The sequence below is a fragment of the Sus scrofa genome, chromosome 9, assembly GCF_054392235.1.
Source record: "Sus scrofa isolate SSC_HxYL_T2T_F1_AM1 chromosome 9, Sscrofa_HxYL_maternal_Yorkshire_Landrace_v2.0, whole genome shotgun sequence".
In the NCBI taxonomy this organism is placed as follows: Eukaryota; Metazoa; Chordata; class Mammalia; order Artiodactyla; family Suidae; genus Sus; species Sus scrofa.
In genome coordinates, this window is record NC_139391.1 from 120,402,190 (window position 1) to 120,417,297 (window position 15,108).

Below are 15,108 nucleotides of genomic sequence, written 5' to 3' on the forward strand. Positions count from 1 at the left end.
TCTTACTTTATTATTTTTATCTTCATGTCACATCCACAATTCCATTTCCCTCTCCCGCTCCAATGACAAACATTCAATCCAATGGACTTTTCACACATTAACTCTGAGACGTGTGTTTTTAAAACATATGGCAGGCAAAACACTCTCTGACATCAACCTCATGAATATTTTCTCAGGTCAGTCTCCCAAGGCAACAGAAATAAGAGCAAAAATAAACCAATGTGACCTAATCAAACTGACAAGCTTTTGCACAGCAAAGGAAACCAAAAAGACAACTTACAGAATGGGAGAAAAATAGTTTCAAATGATGCAACCAACAAGGGCTTAATCTCTAGAATATACAAGCAACTTATACAACCTCAACAGCAAAAAAGCCAATCACCCAATGGAAAAATGGGCAAAAGACCTGAATAGACTGTTCTCCAAGGAAGATATACAGACAGCCAACAAGCACATGAAAAAATGCTTAACATCCCTGATTATAAGAGAAATGCAAATCAAAACTACCATGAGGTACCACCTCACACCAGTCAGAATGGCCATCATTCATAAGTCCACAAATAACATGTGCTGTAGGGGGTGTGGAGAAAAGGGAACCCTCCTGCACTGTTGGTGGGAATGTAAACTGCTACAGCCACTATGGAGAACAGTTTGCAGATACCTTAGAAATCTATCCATAGAACTGACATATGACCCCACAATCCCACTCTTGGGCATATATCCAGACAAGTTTCCTTAACAAAGACACATGCACCTGCATGTTCTTTGCAGCACTACTCACAACAGCCAAGACATGGAAACAACCCAAATGTCCATCGACAGATGATTGGATTAGAAAGATGTGGTATATATACACAATGGAATACTACTCAGCCATAAAAAAGAACAAAATACTGCCATTTGCAGCAATATGGATGGAACTAGAGACTCTCATACTGAGTGAAATAAGTCAGAAAGACAAAGACAAATACCATACGATATCACTTATAACTGGAATCTAATATACAGCACAAATGAACATTTCCACAGAGAAGAAAATCATGGACTTGGAGAATAGACTTGTGGCTTCCCAGCGGAAGAGGCAGAGAGTGGGAGGGATCGGGAGCGTGGGGTTATCGGATGCAAACTATTGCTCTTGGAATGGATTTCCAATGAATTCCTGCTGTGTAGCATTGATAACTATGTCTAGAAACTTATATCGCAACAGAACAAAGGGAGGAAAAAAAAATGTATACATGTAAGTGTAACTTGGTCCCCATGCTGTACAGCAGAAAAAATAAATAAAAATAAAATAAATAAAATAAAACATATGGCATGTTTCATGTTTAGGTTTTAATCGCCATAAAAGGAATTGTCTATAAGTGTCATCCTATTTTTGAGTTGTTTTTTGAGACCTATCAATGTTGCTAAATAGAAATTTAAATTACAATTTTTGTCTGATAAGGAGAATCTGATCTTTTCATCAAACTTTATTTAGCCATTGTCTTGGAAAACAAGTCATTTAGTTTGTTTCCAATTCTTTGCTGCCAAAAACACCACTTGATTGAACAACCTTATAAACATCTCCTTGAGGACTTCTCTGGAATCTATTCCCAAGAGCAGAAGTGCAAGTCATGCTTAATTTGTCTACCAATTGTGTCAGACCACGCTTTGAAAGAGCTACGCCAAGTTTACACTGTCCCCAGGAGTGCATGAGAAACCCAGTTTCCCCACATCTCCATCAACACTTGATATTATCTTTCTAATTTTGTCAAATGATGAGTGTAATGTCATATTCTTACTTTAATTTGCATTTCCTTGATCACTGTTGAGATTTCGCACCTCTCCAAATATTTATTGGCCATCAAGATTTTCCTGGTTGCCTATTGCCTAGACACATATTTGCCTATTTTTTCTATTCAATTTCTTGTCTTTTTCTTGTTGATCTGTAGGAGCTCCTTTTGCATTCTAGACATCAATCTCTTCTCAGCTCAAATCTTGCTATCACAACAAAAAGCTTTGTTGGGAAAGTGAGGTGGAATGGGGCTTCATCTTGCCAAGAACCAATGCCTCTTCTTCCAGTGTCTACTAATTAGTGTCTGAAAGATCAGCTTTAGACAGGACAGAAGAAACACAGATATTGCTGTTAACAATGAATTTTATAGGGAACAGAGAAAGAATAGAATTATTCTGGCTAGTATTACTGTCCCCATTTTGTTTTGATTAATGAGGACAGTAATTCTAGAGTAGGCCAGAGGAGAAATTATCCTGAAGTTAACCAAAATCAATGGCCTGTGAGAATGTTACTTTACAAAATGGCAAGAGGAATTTTTCAGCTGTGATTAAATTAGGGACCTTGAAAGACGATCATGGATTATTCTGGTGGGCCCAATTTAATCACGTGAGTTCTTAAAAGCAGAGGACCCTTCCAGAGGGAGATGTATCCATGGAAAAATAATCAGAGAGAGATGCAATGCTGCCTGCTTTGAAGATGGAGGATGAAGTCCACAAGCCAATGACTTCTAGAAGCTGGAGAAGTCAAGAACACGGATTCTTTCCTAGAGTCTCTAGAAGGACTACAGTTCTGCAGACACTTTGATCTTAGCCTAGTGAGACTCATGGCAGCAGAATTCTAATCTACAGAACTGTAAAATAATAAATTCGGGTTGTTTCATGCCACTGTGTTTGTGATAAGTTGTTATAGCAGCAATAGAAAACTAATATGCATCTCTAATTTTGGCAAGTCTGAAAATAATAGGCATCTAGCTATCCTCAAAACAGAACATGAAAAGTCAAAGATAAAAATCTTTCCATTTCCTTATGACTTCCCCTTTTCTATCACCGCCATTGCCTGCCCTCTCCCACTACATTCTCACACCTCACTAATCAACTCACAGTGGTGGCATCTTCATCTCTTCCAGTCCCCTCTTTTATGCCTCTGCTTTTAGGTCTGTCCCCTTCTACTCCACAACAATTTTAATCATCTCTCCCTCCTTAGAGAAGATTGTGCAAAATTTGTCTTAATAAGTCATTGGGAGGAGTCTTTCAGAACCGGGAGCAGCCACTTGTAATTTCAAAATGATGTCAGTACACTAATGTCTTCCCCAGCCTTGTCAAAGCTGTTCCTTCTTCTCCTGATCATATAAATGTTCTTCATATATAAGGAATAAATATTAAACATTAAATCATAAAGCTCAAACTATAAAAATGATGCATTTAGCAGAATAAAACTGTCATTCCAGTAGTTTCAATAGTAGAATTAAAATAAAGACATTTCAAATGAAGTGGATTATTTGTTACGCCTTAGAACTGAGTTCCCACCTCTTTTGTGACACAGTAGAAAGAAGGGAAAGTATCAGCTCGACATTGTAACAGTTCATAAATCCAGCAAATCCCATTGAAGCAGGAGCTTTGAATCAGAGATGACTATGAAATTACAAGCCCTAGAACTAGTAAAAATCTTGAGGGGCACAAGGAACTTTCCAAAATGCCCAAGTGACACCTGGATATGTGTCCACAGTATGTTCATTACTTTGTACTACATAACACCACATAATATGAATATCTTTTTGCACAGGTGCCTATGTCATTGTGTGTGTCTGTGCATATGCCTATAATTAACACATGCTCACAGAATGTTTTACTTCTTAGTTCTATTCTTCTGTAATTAGGACTTCTCTTGCCTATGCTATTTTGGAAGGGCATCTAATATAATAATTCTGACATGATCCTAACTGTATATGCATGATAACGATGGGTTATAGTGGATTAGTAGTAAATTCCAAAGAGCCCTCAGTTCCTCCAGAGAAGGGGAGGAATAAACAAGTGGACAGAACTTAGAGGGTCCCACCCCAAATTCAATAAAAACAACTTTGCTTTGGAGTTCCCATTGTGGCTCAGTGGGTTAAGAACCTGACTAGTATCCACAAGGATGCAGGTTTGATCCCTGGCCCAGCTCAGTGGGTTAAGGATCCAACATTGCCAAAAGCTACAGCATAGGCCATGGATGTGGATCGGATCTGGCATTGCTGTGGTATAGGCCAGAGGCTATGGCTGTGATTCAACCCCTAGCCTGGGAACTTCTATGTTCCATGGATACAGCCCTAAAATGACAAAAAAAAAAAAAGTTGTTCTATTTGGTTTTGGCATGATATTTCATTTAGAAAACAAAAATAAAACAAATACCAGCTTTCTTTTAAAAAAGTTTTCGGAGTTCCTGTCATGGCACAGTGGTTAACAAATCTGAATAGGAACCATGAGGTTGCAGGTTCGATCCCTGGCCTTGCTCAGTGGGTTGAGGATCGAGCGTTGCTGTGAGCTGTGGTGTAGATTGCAGACGTGGCTTGGATCCTGCGTTGCTGTGGCTCTGGCGTAGGTTCAACAGTGGCTGCAGCTCCGACTGGACCCTTAGCCTGGAAACCTCCATATGCCACGGGAGCGGCCCTAGAAAAGGCAAAAAGACAAAAAAAATAAATAAATAAAAAATAAAAAAATAAAAAAGTTTTAAAGCCACTGGACTAAGGGATCAGTAAGGCTCTTATCCATGGTATTTAGATATAAATTTTTTTTGATGATTACTCTATTTCTTTATTATTTATACTTTTCATAATTTCCATTTCTCATAGGGACAATATTTGCTTTTGGAGATATTATTATGAGTTCCCTGCTTTCTTCATCATTTAGATGTTCAATGTATTACCAAAAAATGACAAATTCTTTTTTTTTTTTTTTGGCTGCCCCCACACATGGAAGTTCCTGGGCCAGGGATCAAATCCAAGCCACAGCTGCGGCAACGCTGGATCCTTAACCCACTGTGCTGGGACGAAGATCAAACCTGCACCTCAGCTTCAACAACACCAGATCCTTAACTCGCTGTGCCACAGCATGAACTCCAAAACGACGAATTTTTAAGAACTGCTTAGGAAAAGCTGAACATAAATTTGCTGACTATATCTAGCAATAATGTTGACAACAAGTAGTTTATTACACTTATGAACACACATGTTGAAGTATTAGTTGCAAAAATCTTTTTTTTTTCCTCTTAGAAACTAATCGCCACTTACAACAAAAGTGTGTGCTAATAATAATAATAATACAACTTTGCAACATCCATTCCCTCCTCCTCCGCCACCCTCCAAAACACATGCCACCACAACTATCATTGTTAGTCTCTCTGGGTCTTTGGTCTGGCAAGCACCTCTACCTTTTCAAGCATTCCCAAGTCTAAGAACCTGGTAAACTTGGCAGGGGCTCCCTCTTCCTAAATGTGACAAATCTTCATTTCTATACCCTTTTTCCTATTTGTCTAGTGCCTCCTTCTAATCTTCTTTTCCCAGGGAACCCAATGCCTTAAATGTTATCTTCTTTTATCCCCTACCAAATCTGGTCTCAGAAAAAGATAAACTCCCTCAAAGTTTACACTGGCAACGAGGTCAAAAGTCCCCTCCCTCCTAGGGGGTGCCCTTTCAACGGGGGCTTCTGACCAATTAGTAAGTACCATCTATACGGGCTGTCTCTGGAGGTAGGGAGTTCTGTGCCACAGGTGCTGAATAAGCTTTGACAGGAAAATTAAACAGTTAAAGTACAGGATGGCAAGTTCTACCAGATATTGTCTTAGGTTTCTTACGGAATCCTACCTGTCATTCAATGGTTCCATGATAAAGCAGAACAGAGGGTATGTTTTACAGGAGGAGAGAGGGAAAGGATACAGCTGAGATGACTTTTAATGAGAATTATTTACAGATTAGTAGAAAAAAATTCAAATTCTAGGGGTAGCTATACATACCAAGATTTTCGGTTGAGAGCATTGGGCAGAAGGGAGAGAAATCTTAACCTCAGCCACCTGCAACAGGGACTACTGAATTCATCTTTTCTCCATTTACAGTTTCACCTAGAAAGAAAACAAGATTACAGATACTTCTGACACAGTTTGGGATTTTTAAATTTTTGTCTTTTAAAGCCAATAAGAAAAGCAAAGGCTAGTAGAGATGAAAATGCTGTATACATGTTTTCAGTGACCTGAGACAGTACAAGATTATACAATACCTGTCTCTATTTAAGTTTTGTATTAAATTAATTACTTACCTCCATTTTGCCTCTACTATGTGCCAAGCCCTATTTATACATTTACGAACAACAGGATATGGTCTCTGATATCTCTGAGTTTACACTCTAGCAAACTTGAAAGATAATTAAACAAAAATATATTAATGAGGTGATTGTGTTCTGTTAGAGAAGTCTGAGACACTTGTAGCAAGCATCATATCTTCCTTCATGCAGAAGGATAGAAAGTTTCTCAGAGAAAATGATAATTAAGCTGATGTCAGAAGTCTAAGTAGGAATTGAGGGGAGAGTGTTTCAGATAGAGAATAGCATATAAACGGCCCAGATGGGAGAGAATGCATGGTCCTTTCAAGAAGCAAAAATACATTCAGAAGTATAAGTGGTCAGAGACAGACAGGAGAGGTAGATAGGGGCCAGTCATGGCGTGTCCTCTAAATCACAGTATGAAATTTAAAGCCTATACTGATAGCAATAGAAAGCTGTTAGAGGGTACTTAATAAGAATGTGAAGGAGTTCCCGTCGTGGTGCAGTGGTTAACGAATCCGACTAGGAACCATGAGGTTGTGGGTTCGGTCCCTGCCCTTGCTCAGTGGGTAACGATCTGGCGTTGCCGTGAGCTGTGGCGTAGGTTGCAGACGCGGCTCGGATCCCGAGTTGCTGTGGCTCTGGCATAGGCTGGCAGCTACAGTTCCAATTAGACCCCTAGCCTGGGAACCTCCATATGCCATGGGAGCGGTCCAAGAAATGGCAAAAAAAAAGAATGTGAAGTAACAATTAAAGTTTCAGAAGAATCACTTTCATGAGAGAGTCGCAAATAAGGAGAGAAAAGAAGAAGGGTAAATAAAGTGGGTTGGGAAAAGAATGGATAATCTTTTAGGAATCAAAGTTGACAAGACTTGATTAATTAGTTGTGGTGAGGGTAGGGAGGAAACCAGAATGGAGGATGGGTTTCTGGCTTGGATAACCGTGTGTGTGACAGGGCAACCTCAGAGGGGCCAGGTGCATGTTTACAGGCACCGGAGGATAGAAGTTATTTGGACATATCAAAACTGAGATTTTAAAGCAGCAGCCGGACTTGTGAGTGTTGAAAAGCTGATCTAGGTATCGAGAAAAGGTCTTTGTTAGTATCTGAGAACCTCCCTCACATTACCAAAATGCAAGGTTGAGGAAAAATCCAAAAATGAAATTGTCCATTTAATTTCTCCAAAATAGCCTGCCACGGGGGAACCATCCTTGGATGGATTATATGTCCTGTTCCTTGTGATGTCACTTTTGCAACAAGGCCACATCCTGCACACCAAGGATGGGAGAACACAAGAAAAGGGCAAAGCTCAATGGGGTGTAAAGTCAGTGAGAGGACTTGGGCAGAGCTCGTGTGACTGCTGGGAAGTAGCCTGAGTCTACCCACTCATTGCACAATATACACCCTTCCCCAAGTCAAAGTTTGTGCACCTGGACACCAAAGCTTCTTGCCCTTAGCAATAACACCAACACTTAGGGCTAAATCTTTTTAAGCTTCAGTTAAATAGAGATAATAGTACCTGCTTCACGTATTTTATGAAGAGTAAGAGATAATGCATAATAAGCACTAAATACACTGCTTGACATACAGTAAGCACTCAATAAATATTGGTGGTGGTGGCAGCTGTGGTGGTGGTCATATCGATCATTAGAGCCATCTAATTTTCAAGAATTTTTCTTAAAAAAAATACAGTCAGAGTATACTTAATTGCATTCTGAACATTTAGAAGTTGATCATCAATACAGATGATAAGTCATTCCATATCTAACTCTTCTATGTAAATGGCATCTAGTGGCTAATTTGCATGATTGGTATTTTCTATCTGTTTTATGAAAATTTTAATTTTGACCATTTTAGCACATTAACAAGATGTGGATAAATTTTTTGATTTTGATCATCTTGAAAGAAATTTTCAACATCAGGGAGAATATGCCCATTTAAAAAAATTAACGTTTTACACTGTAAGTTAATATGAAGACAGAGGTTAAAAGATAGAAATTTTTGTCTTATTTATACAAAACTTCCAGTCATAAGGTCTTATTCACTCCAGTTTCTTCATACAGGTCTCAATAAATATTTTTTTAAGGATGGAAAGGAGAGAAATAGAGTGAGATCTTAGGTGGCTACGATCAGATGTCTATGGAGAAACTAAACTCACTACGGATCCCATCAAAAAGAATTATTTCAGGAATTTCCATCATGGCTCAGCAGAAACAAATATGACTAGCATCCATGAGGTCTTGGGTTCAATCCCCAGCCTCACTCAGTGGGTCAAGGATCCATAGTTGCCATTGCCATGAGCTGTGGTGTAGGTTACAGATGCAGCTTGGATGTGATGTTGCTATGGCTGTGGTGTAGGTCAGCAGCTACAGCTCCAATTCGACCCCTAGCCTGGGAACCTCCATATGCCACAGGTGCAGCCCTAAAAAGACAAAAAAAAAAAAATTATTTCATAACATAACTAGGAAGACTAAAATTAGCAGAGTGATCTAACAAAGGTTTTCAAAGTGTGATCCCTATATTAGCACATTTACATCACCAGGAAACTTTATAGATATGCAAATTCTAAGGCTCCACCTAAGATTCACTGAATCAGAAACTCTGGGGGTGGAGCTGAGCGATCCACTTTAGCAAGTTCTCCAGGTGATTCTGACGTACATTCAGGTTTGGAAACACTAAGGAGCGAGGCACAATATGGATCTATAGACTTTATAGAGCTGCTGGGCATTTAAAACAGCAAATACTAGGCAGATATATAGATCTTGGTCAAATTCAAGTGACTCTGCTCTCAGAATTTTACATTTACCTGGAATATTTCAAAACCATTTAAAACTGCACATTTCATAGAGGCATCTGGTTAAATGCCTGTATTGCTATGAACTTCCCTCTGAGAACTGCTTTTGCAGCATCCCATAGATTTTGAGTGGATGTATCTTCTTTATCATTTGTCTCGAAGTATTTTTTAATTTCCTTCTTGATTTCCTCATTGACCCATCGGTTTTTTAGTAGCATGTTGTTTAGTCTCCATGAAGTAGGTTTTTTTCTCATTTCTTTTCCTGTGGTTGATTTCTAGTTTCATGCCACTACGGTCAGAGAAGAGACTTGAAATAATTTTTATACTCTTAAATTTGTTGAGGTTAGCTTTGTGCCCCAATATGTGATCAATTCTTGAGAATGTTCCATGTGCACTTGAGAAGAATGTATATTCTGGTTTTTTTGGATGTAATGTCCTAAAAATGTCAATTAAGTCTAACTTTTCTGTTGTTTCCTTTAGGATCTCTGTTGCTTTATTGATTTTCTATCTAGAGGATCTGTCCATTGATGTGAGTGGGGTGTTAAAGTCTCCTACTATGATTGTATTCCCATCAATTTCTCCTTTTATGTCTATTAGTATTTGTTGTAGATATCTAGGTGCTCCTATATTAGAGGTATATATATTGACGATTGTAATATCCTCTTCTTGAATGGATCCTTTTATCATTAAATAGTGTCCTTCTTTGTCTTTCTTTATGGTCTTTGTTTTAAAATCTGTTTTGTCTGATATGAGTATTGCCACTCCTGCTTTCCTGTCTTGTCCCTTGGCATGAAATATCTTTTCCCATCCCCTCACTTTCAATCTATATGTGTACTTTGCCCTAAGGTGAGTTTCTTGTAGACAGCAGATTGTAGGTTTTTGCTTTTTTATCCAATCTGCCATTCTTTGTCTTTTGATTGGAGCATTCAGTCCATTGACATTTAAGGTGATTATTGATAGAAGTTTATTCACTGCCTTTTTAAACCTTGTTTTCCAATTGACTCTATGTTTCTCTTTTTTTTTTTTTTTTGGTTGGATGGTTTCCATTTATTTTATGCTTGAGTACTTTTCTTTTCAGTTTTTGTGAGTGTAATGTTTGGTTTTGATTTGTGGTTGCCCTGTTTTTTAAGTATGTTAACCCTTCCTACATCTGCTTACTTTAGCCTGATAATCACATAGGCTCAAACACATCATTAAAATAAAAAAGGAATCCATTTTTTCCTACTTCCCTTGCCCACACTGTACGATTTTGATGTCTTTTTTTTTTTTTTTTAATTAACATCTCCATGTTTGAATCTGTATGCTGGCTTATTTAAGTGACTGCTTTCCAATTGTGGCTTCCTCCATCCTAGTTCTTCCTTTTTTTTTTTTTTTTTTTTTTTTTTAACTTAAAGAAGCCCTTCAGTATTTCTTTTAGAATGGGTTTAGTATTGCTGTACTCTTTCAGCTTTTGTTTGTTGAAGAAATTCTTTATTTCCCCTTCTATTTTAAATGACATTCTTGCTGGATAGAGTACTCTAGGTTGCAGATTTTTTTTCCTTTTAGCACTTTAAATATATCTTTCCATTCCCTTCTGACCTGTAGTATTTCTGTAGAGAAATCGGCTGATAGCCTTATTGAGGTTCCCTTATAAGTAACACTTTGCTTTTCTCTTGCTGCCTTTAGAATAATCTCTTTAACTTTTACCATTTTTATTATAATATGTCTTGGTGTGGGCCTGTTTGGGTTCAACTTGTTTGGGGCCCTCTGTGCTTCCTGTATCTTGATATGACTATCCTTTAGATTTGGAAAGTTTTCAGCCATAATTTCTTCAAATTTCTTCAAACGGTATTTTCAATACCGTTTTCTTTTTCTTCTCCTTCTGGAATTCCTATTATGTGTAGATTGGTCTGCTTTATATTGTCCCATAGGTCTCTTATATTGCTTTCATGTTTTTTCATTTGGTTTTCTGTCTTCAGTCCTGTCTGGGTGATTTCTATTATTCTATCTTCCATGTCACTAATTCGTTCCTCTGCATTATTCATTCTGGTCTTTATTGACTTTAGCTTGGTTTGTACCTCTGCAAATGAGTTTTCTAGTTTTTCTTCGCTCCTCCTTATATTTTCTAGTTCCTTTGTGAGGGAATCTGCATTACTGTTCATATCCTCTCTTAATTCCTTCAGTATTTACACTATCTCCCTTTTGAACTCAAAGTCTGTCAGACTGCAGAGGTCTGTTTCATTGTTGATTGCTTTAGGTGAATTCTCCTGTTGCTTTAACAGGGTATGGTTTCTGAGCTTCTTCATTGTGCATATGTTTTTCTTTTTCCATGAATTTGGGGAAGCCAAACTGTAGTTTGGCATAGTCCAGGGTGGGCCAGTGGGGGCAGCTCCACATGGGTGGGGCGTCAGCGCCAGTCTTGCGAGGTGGGGCTGGAGGATGCAACTCCATGAGGATGGGGCGTGGGCACCAGAAGCGTGAAGTGAGGCCAGCAGGGGCTTGGGTGGGGGGTGGGTTGCGCCTGGAATGCTCTGCTCTCTGCAATCCTATGGGCAAGCATGCACACTGGGACACAAGGAGTTTTCTATGGCGGCCTTCCCCTCCTCCTCTCCCCTTCCCAACAATGGCACCTCATCTCTCCAAGTGGGTCCAGACCTTCTCTGGGGTTCCCTCTGCCATGGCTTTCCACTTTCCAGCCCTTAGTGTACCGCTCCCCCGACCAGCAGCACACCGCTCCCTAGGCCCTCAGGTTGAATCCACACCATCAACCCCAGCCCACTCCCTGGGACTGACCTCCAGAGCCTAAGTCTCAGCACCCAGCCCCCACCCAAGCATCTCAGTCTGTGGTGTCTGTGCCAGTAGTTCAGATGGTCTGTGCATCTCTCACTCTGCTTTTTGGTTCTCAGACCCGCTGGTGCACTTTCCTTGGTTTCTTGGAGTTCCCTCTGACTCGGCTGATCTTTCCATTGGTTAGGTGGCTTCCCAGGGTGTGGGTTCCCTTTCTCCTTCACAGCCCCCTCACAGGAGTGCTACTCCTGTCCTAATTCCTTTTCTCTCTCTCTTTTTCTATTGTTCTACCCAGTTATGTCAAGAGTTTCTTGCCCTTTTTGGAGGTTTAAGTTCTTCTGCCAGCATTCAGTTGATGTTCTGTGTAAATCGTTTTACATGTAGATGTGTTTTTTTGATGTGTTTGTTGGAGAGGGTGAGCACATCCTCTCACTCCTCCACCATCTTGCTGCCACCTCCTGGGCTTTCTTTTTAATTTGTTAGTTACTTTAATGCTCCTCAAAGATGTGAACAGACTTTGGGAGGATGACTGATGTCAGAACATATAATTATACAAGAAAGCAAAAGTCAGTTTATAATTTGACCTAATTTATGGGAATATTATTGCCAGCCTCTAGAGGGAGCTCCAGGTTCCTTCTCCCTACCTCCTTCCAGCCCCCACGGTGAAACACTGTTTAGGTTTAAGTTCAGGATTTTACTGGCTATTTGATATTGGATGGTCCCACATGGCCAGGGTAACAATTGATATAATCCTCTTTTGGATTCCCTTCTTCTTTGGAAACTGAAGTGTAAGATCTGCACTTGAGTTTTTGTTTGGGAGACAGTAGTTTATACTGAGCTAAATAGGTACATATCAGCAGAGCAAAAAAAGAATCCTTCAAGGGGTCCATTGAAACTTCTTGCATTAGGCTTAGGAGCTAAGATTTGCCTCATCTTACTGCACCTTCATTATCTGTCAGCCTTTAACGCTCCTCTCACCTTCCCTACCTTACCCTCAGCCAAAGAAACTCATAATGAGGGGAGAGTTGGTATATTTAGGTCATGATTCAGATAGTATCCTATCAAAATATCATTTTAATAACACCATTATTTATATTCAGGTGTTGTTAAAGAGATAAAAGCTGAGAAGAGAGGGTACTCCTTGCAATTCAGTCTTGAAAAAGTAAAGGAAATTAAGTCAAAAATACCAAGCCTGGAGTTTCCATTGTGGCTCAGTAGTAACGCACCTGACTAGTATCCATGAGGACTCAGGTTCGATCCCTGGCCTCACTCTGTGGGTTAAGGATCCAGTGTTGCTGTGAGCTGTGGTTAGGTTGCAGATGTGGCCTGGATCCTGCATAGCTGTCTGTGACTGTGGCATAGGCCAGCAGCTGAAGCTCTGATTCGACCCCTAGCCTGGGAACTTCTCTATGTTGCAGATGTGGCCCTAAAAAAACAAACAAACAAACAAATACCAAGGCTGAACTTCTTAGTTTAAATAATAGAAAGATAGCAATGCCTGATTTTGTATCAATTGTTTATCAATGCATCTATGAATACTGAAACAAGCACACAAATAGAAAAATACTCACACAGAATGTGCAATAAAATATTTACCAGATTCTGGGCCAAATTACCACAATTGACCTAGTCTCCTATAACAAAGTACACTAGACAGAGAAGTATAAACAAAAGAAATTTGCTCTGGAGGCTGAGGCGTTCAAGGTGCTAGCCAAGTGCATTCCTGGTGAGAGCCCTCTTTCTAGCTTGCTTACAGTGTCCTTCTCACTGTGAGAGAGAATACTGTGTGTTTCTTCCTATTAAGGGCACTGATTCCATCATGAGAGTCCCACTCACATTACCCCATCTAAACCTAGGGCCCCAAAAGGCCCCATTTCAAAATATCATATTAGGGGTTAGGGTTTCAACATACAAATTTGGAGGGGGGAAACAACCCATAGCAATCGGAAAAGAGAGAGGGTCAAGTTGAGACACTTTCATAGCCTGTCTATATTCTGACCTTGAAAACAAGAGTAAATTTGGATAGAATGAAGACAGGATGAAGCTTCCACCCAACTCTTACTCTATCACTTTTCCTTAGAAGGATGACTTGCAACAACCAAAACACAGATATTTCCCTTACCTTTAGGGGAAGACCCTTTGATGTGGATGGCCAGACCATTCTTCCTGCTATATTTTTAGCCACATTCTTACCTCTAAAGAACACTCAAGTGTTTAAACATATCTCCTACTCTTGTATCCATAGCCCTTCAAAGAAGATTCTGATATGTTTCAAATATAAAGAGACTCTAAAGACAATATGGGTTACATGGAAGCTTTTGGCCGATGAGGCAGAGATTAAAGTCATCTTTTTGAATGCCTGTTCTACTTTAGATCACTTCTCCACTTTGAACTCACTGCCCATGTGGCCTGTGTGATTAGATGAGGCAAGATCTTCCTCTCCCCTAGGAGAAGACACCATCTATCCCTTTAGACACCTGAGAATTTCTTTATCATCCATAGGTATTAACTCAGTCTAATTGCTTTAAATAACATCTAGGCACTAATGGCTTCACTTCAATTTCAGCATGAGTCACTTCACAAAATACCAAACACTGTATGGTTGGGATTTGAATGTTTGGATGTTAATCCAGTCCCTCTTGATTGACTCTCATTTCCAGTGTAATTGTGGCTTTAGACATACATCAGATCTATAGATAGTAATATATTTAAATAATACCTTATTGATATGCTTAGCCAGAACTAAATGGGGGTGGGGTAGTGCTGCAATGACTTCAACATCAACTACCTGGAGCTGGACCAAACTGTGAAGAGCACAGTCCTTCACAAGGCTGCCCTCATTTCAGATGCCAGTTCTAAGTGCAGAGGTCTCTAGGCCACCTTCACTTCTGACCAACTGTCTATAAATTTGGAGATTTCCACTACCCCCCAAGGTTTGATAATTCACTGGAACGATGCACAGAATTCAGAAAACTATTATGTTTATGATTAAAGCATAATTAAGGCAAAAGGATACAAACCAGCCAAAGAGGGGAGATGCATAGGGCAAGGTTTGGGGAGGTTCTATGAAATAAAATTCAAATTTTATGGTGAGATAAAAATTTAAACATAAAAATGTCTCTGTCTCTTTGGGCTTTTCTCTCTCCTCTACTGCACTTTGTGCACCTACATTAGGTATTAACTAAACCTTCTCTATCAGCAGAAATACCTGTTCAAATCTAAAGAGCAGCATTTTCCTAGCATCAACAAGACAACTCCTTAGAAGATAACATTCCTTCGTGATCTGTAAGGGGCCACAATGATGCTTAAATATGGATTATGTAAACTGTCAACAATACATCTTTAATGCACAGCCCTCTGTTTCAAAAAAGTTATATAACTGTGCCTTGACTTCTAATAGGCAGAATGATTCGCAAAGCTTTCTGAGATGCTGTTATCGAGTTATAATCCTCAATTTGGCTTGAATAAAATTTTCCTTTTCTTT

At 39.4% G+C, this 15,108-nt stretch overlaps 1 protein-coding gene across 12 annotated transcripts in view; it reads right to left on the bottom strand.

Moving 5' to 3' along the window:
- TNFSF4 (TNF superfamily member 4) overlaps positions 1 to 15,108 on the bottom strand; it is a 328,053-nt gene that overhangs the window by 71,796 nt on the left and 241,149 nt on the right. For all 12 annotated transcript variants that reach the window (XR_014814402.1, XR_014814401.1, XR_014814397.1 and 9 more), the window contains one exon: positions 5,765 to 5,869. Coding sequence is in view for 2 of the 12 variants with exons in the window: in XM_084974665.1 (XP_084830791.1) it covers positions 5,814 to 5,869 (56 nt within the window). In the remaining 10 variants the exon portion in view is untranslated. Of the gene's footprint in view, positions 1 to 5,764; positions 5,870 to 15,108 lie in introns of those variants that run through there.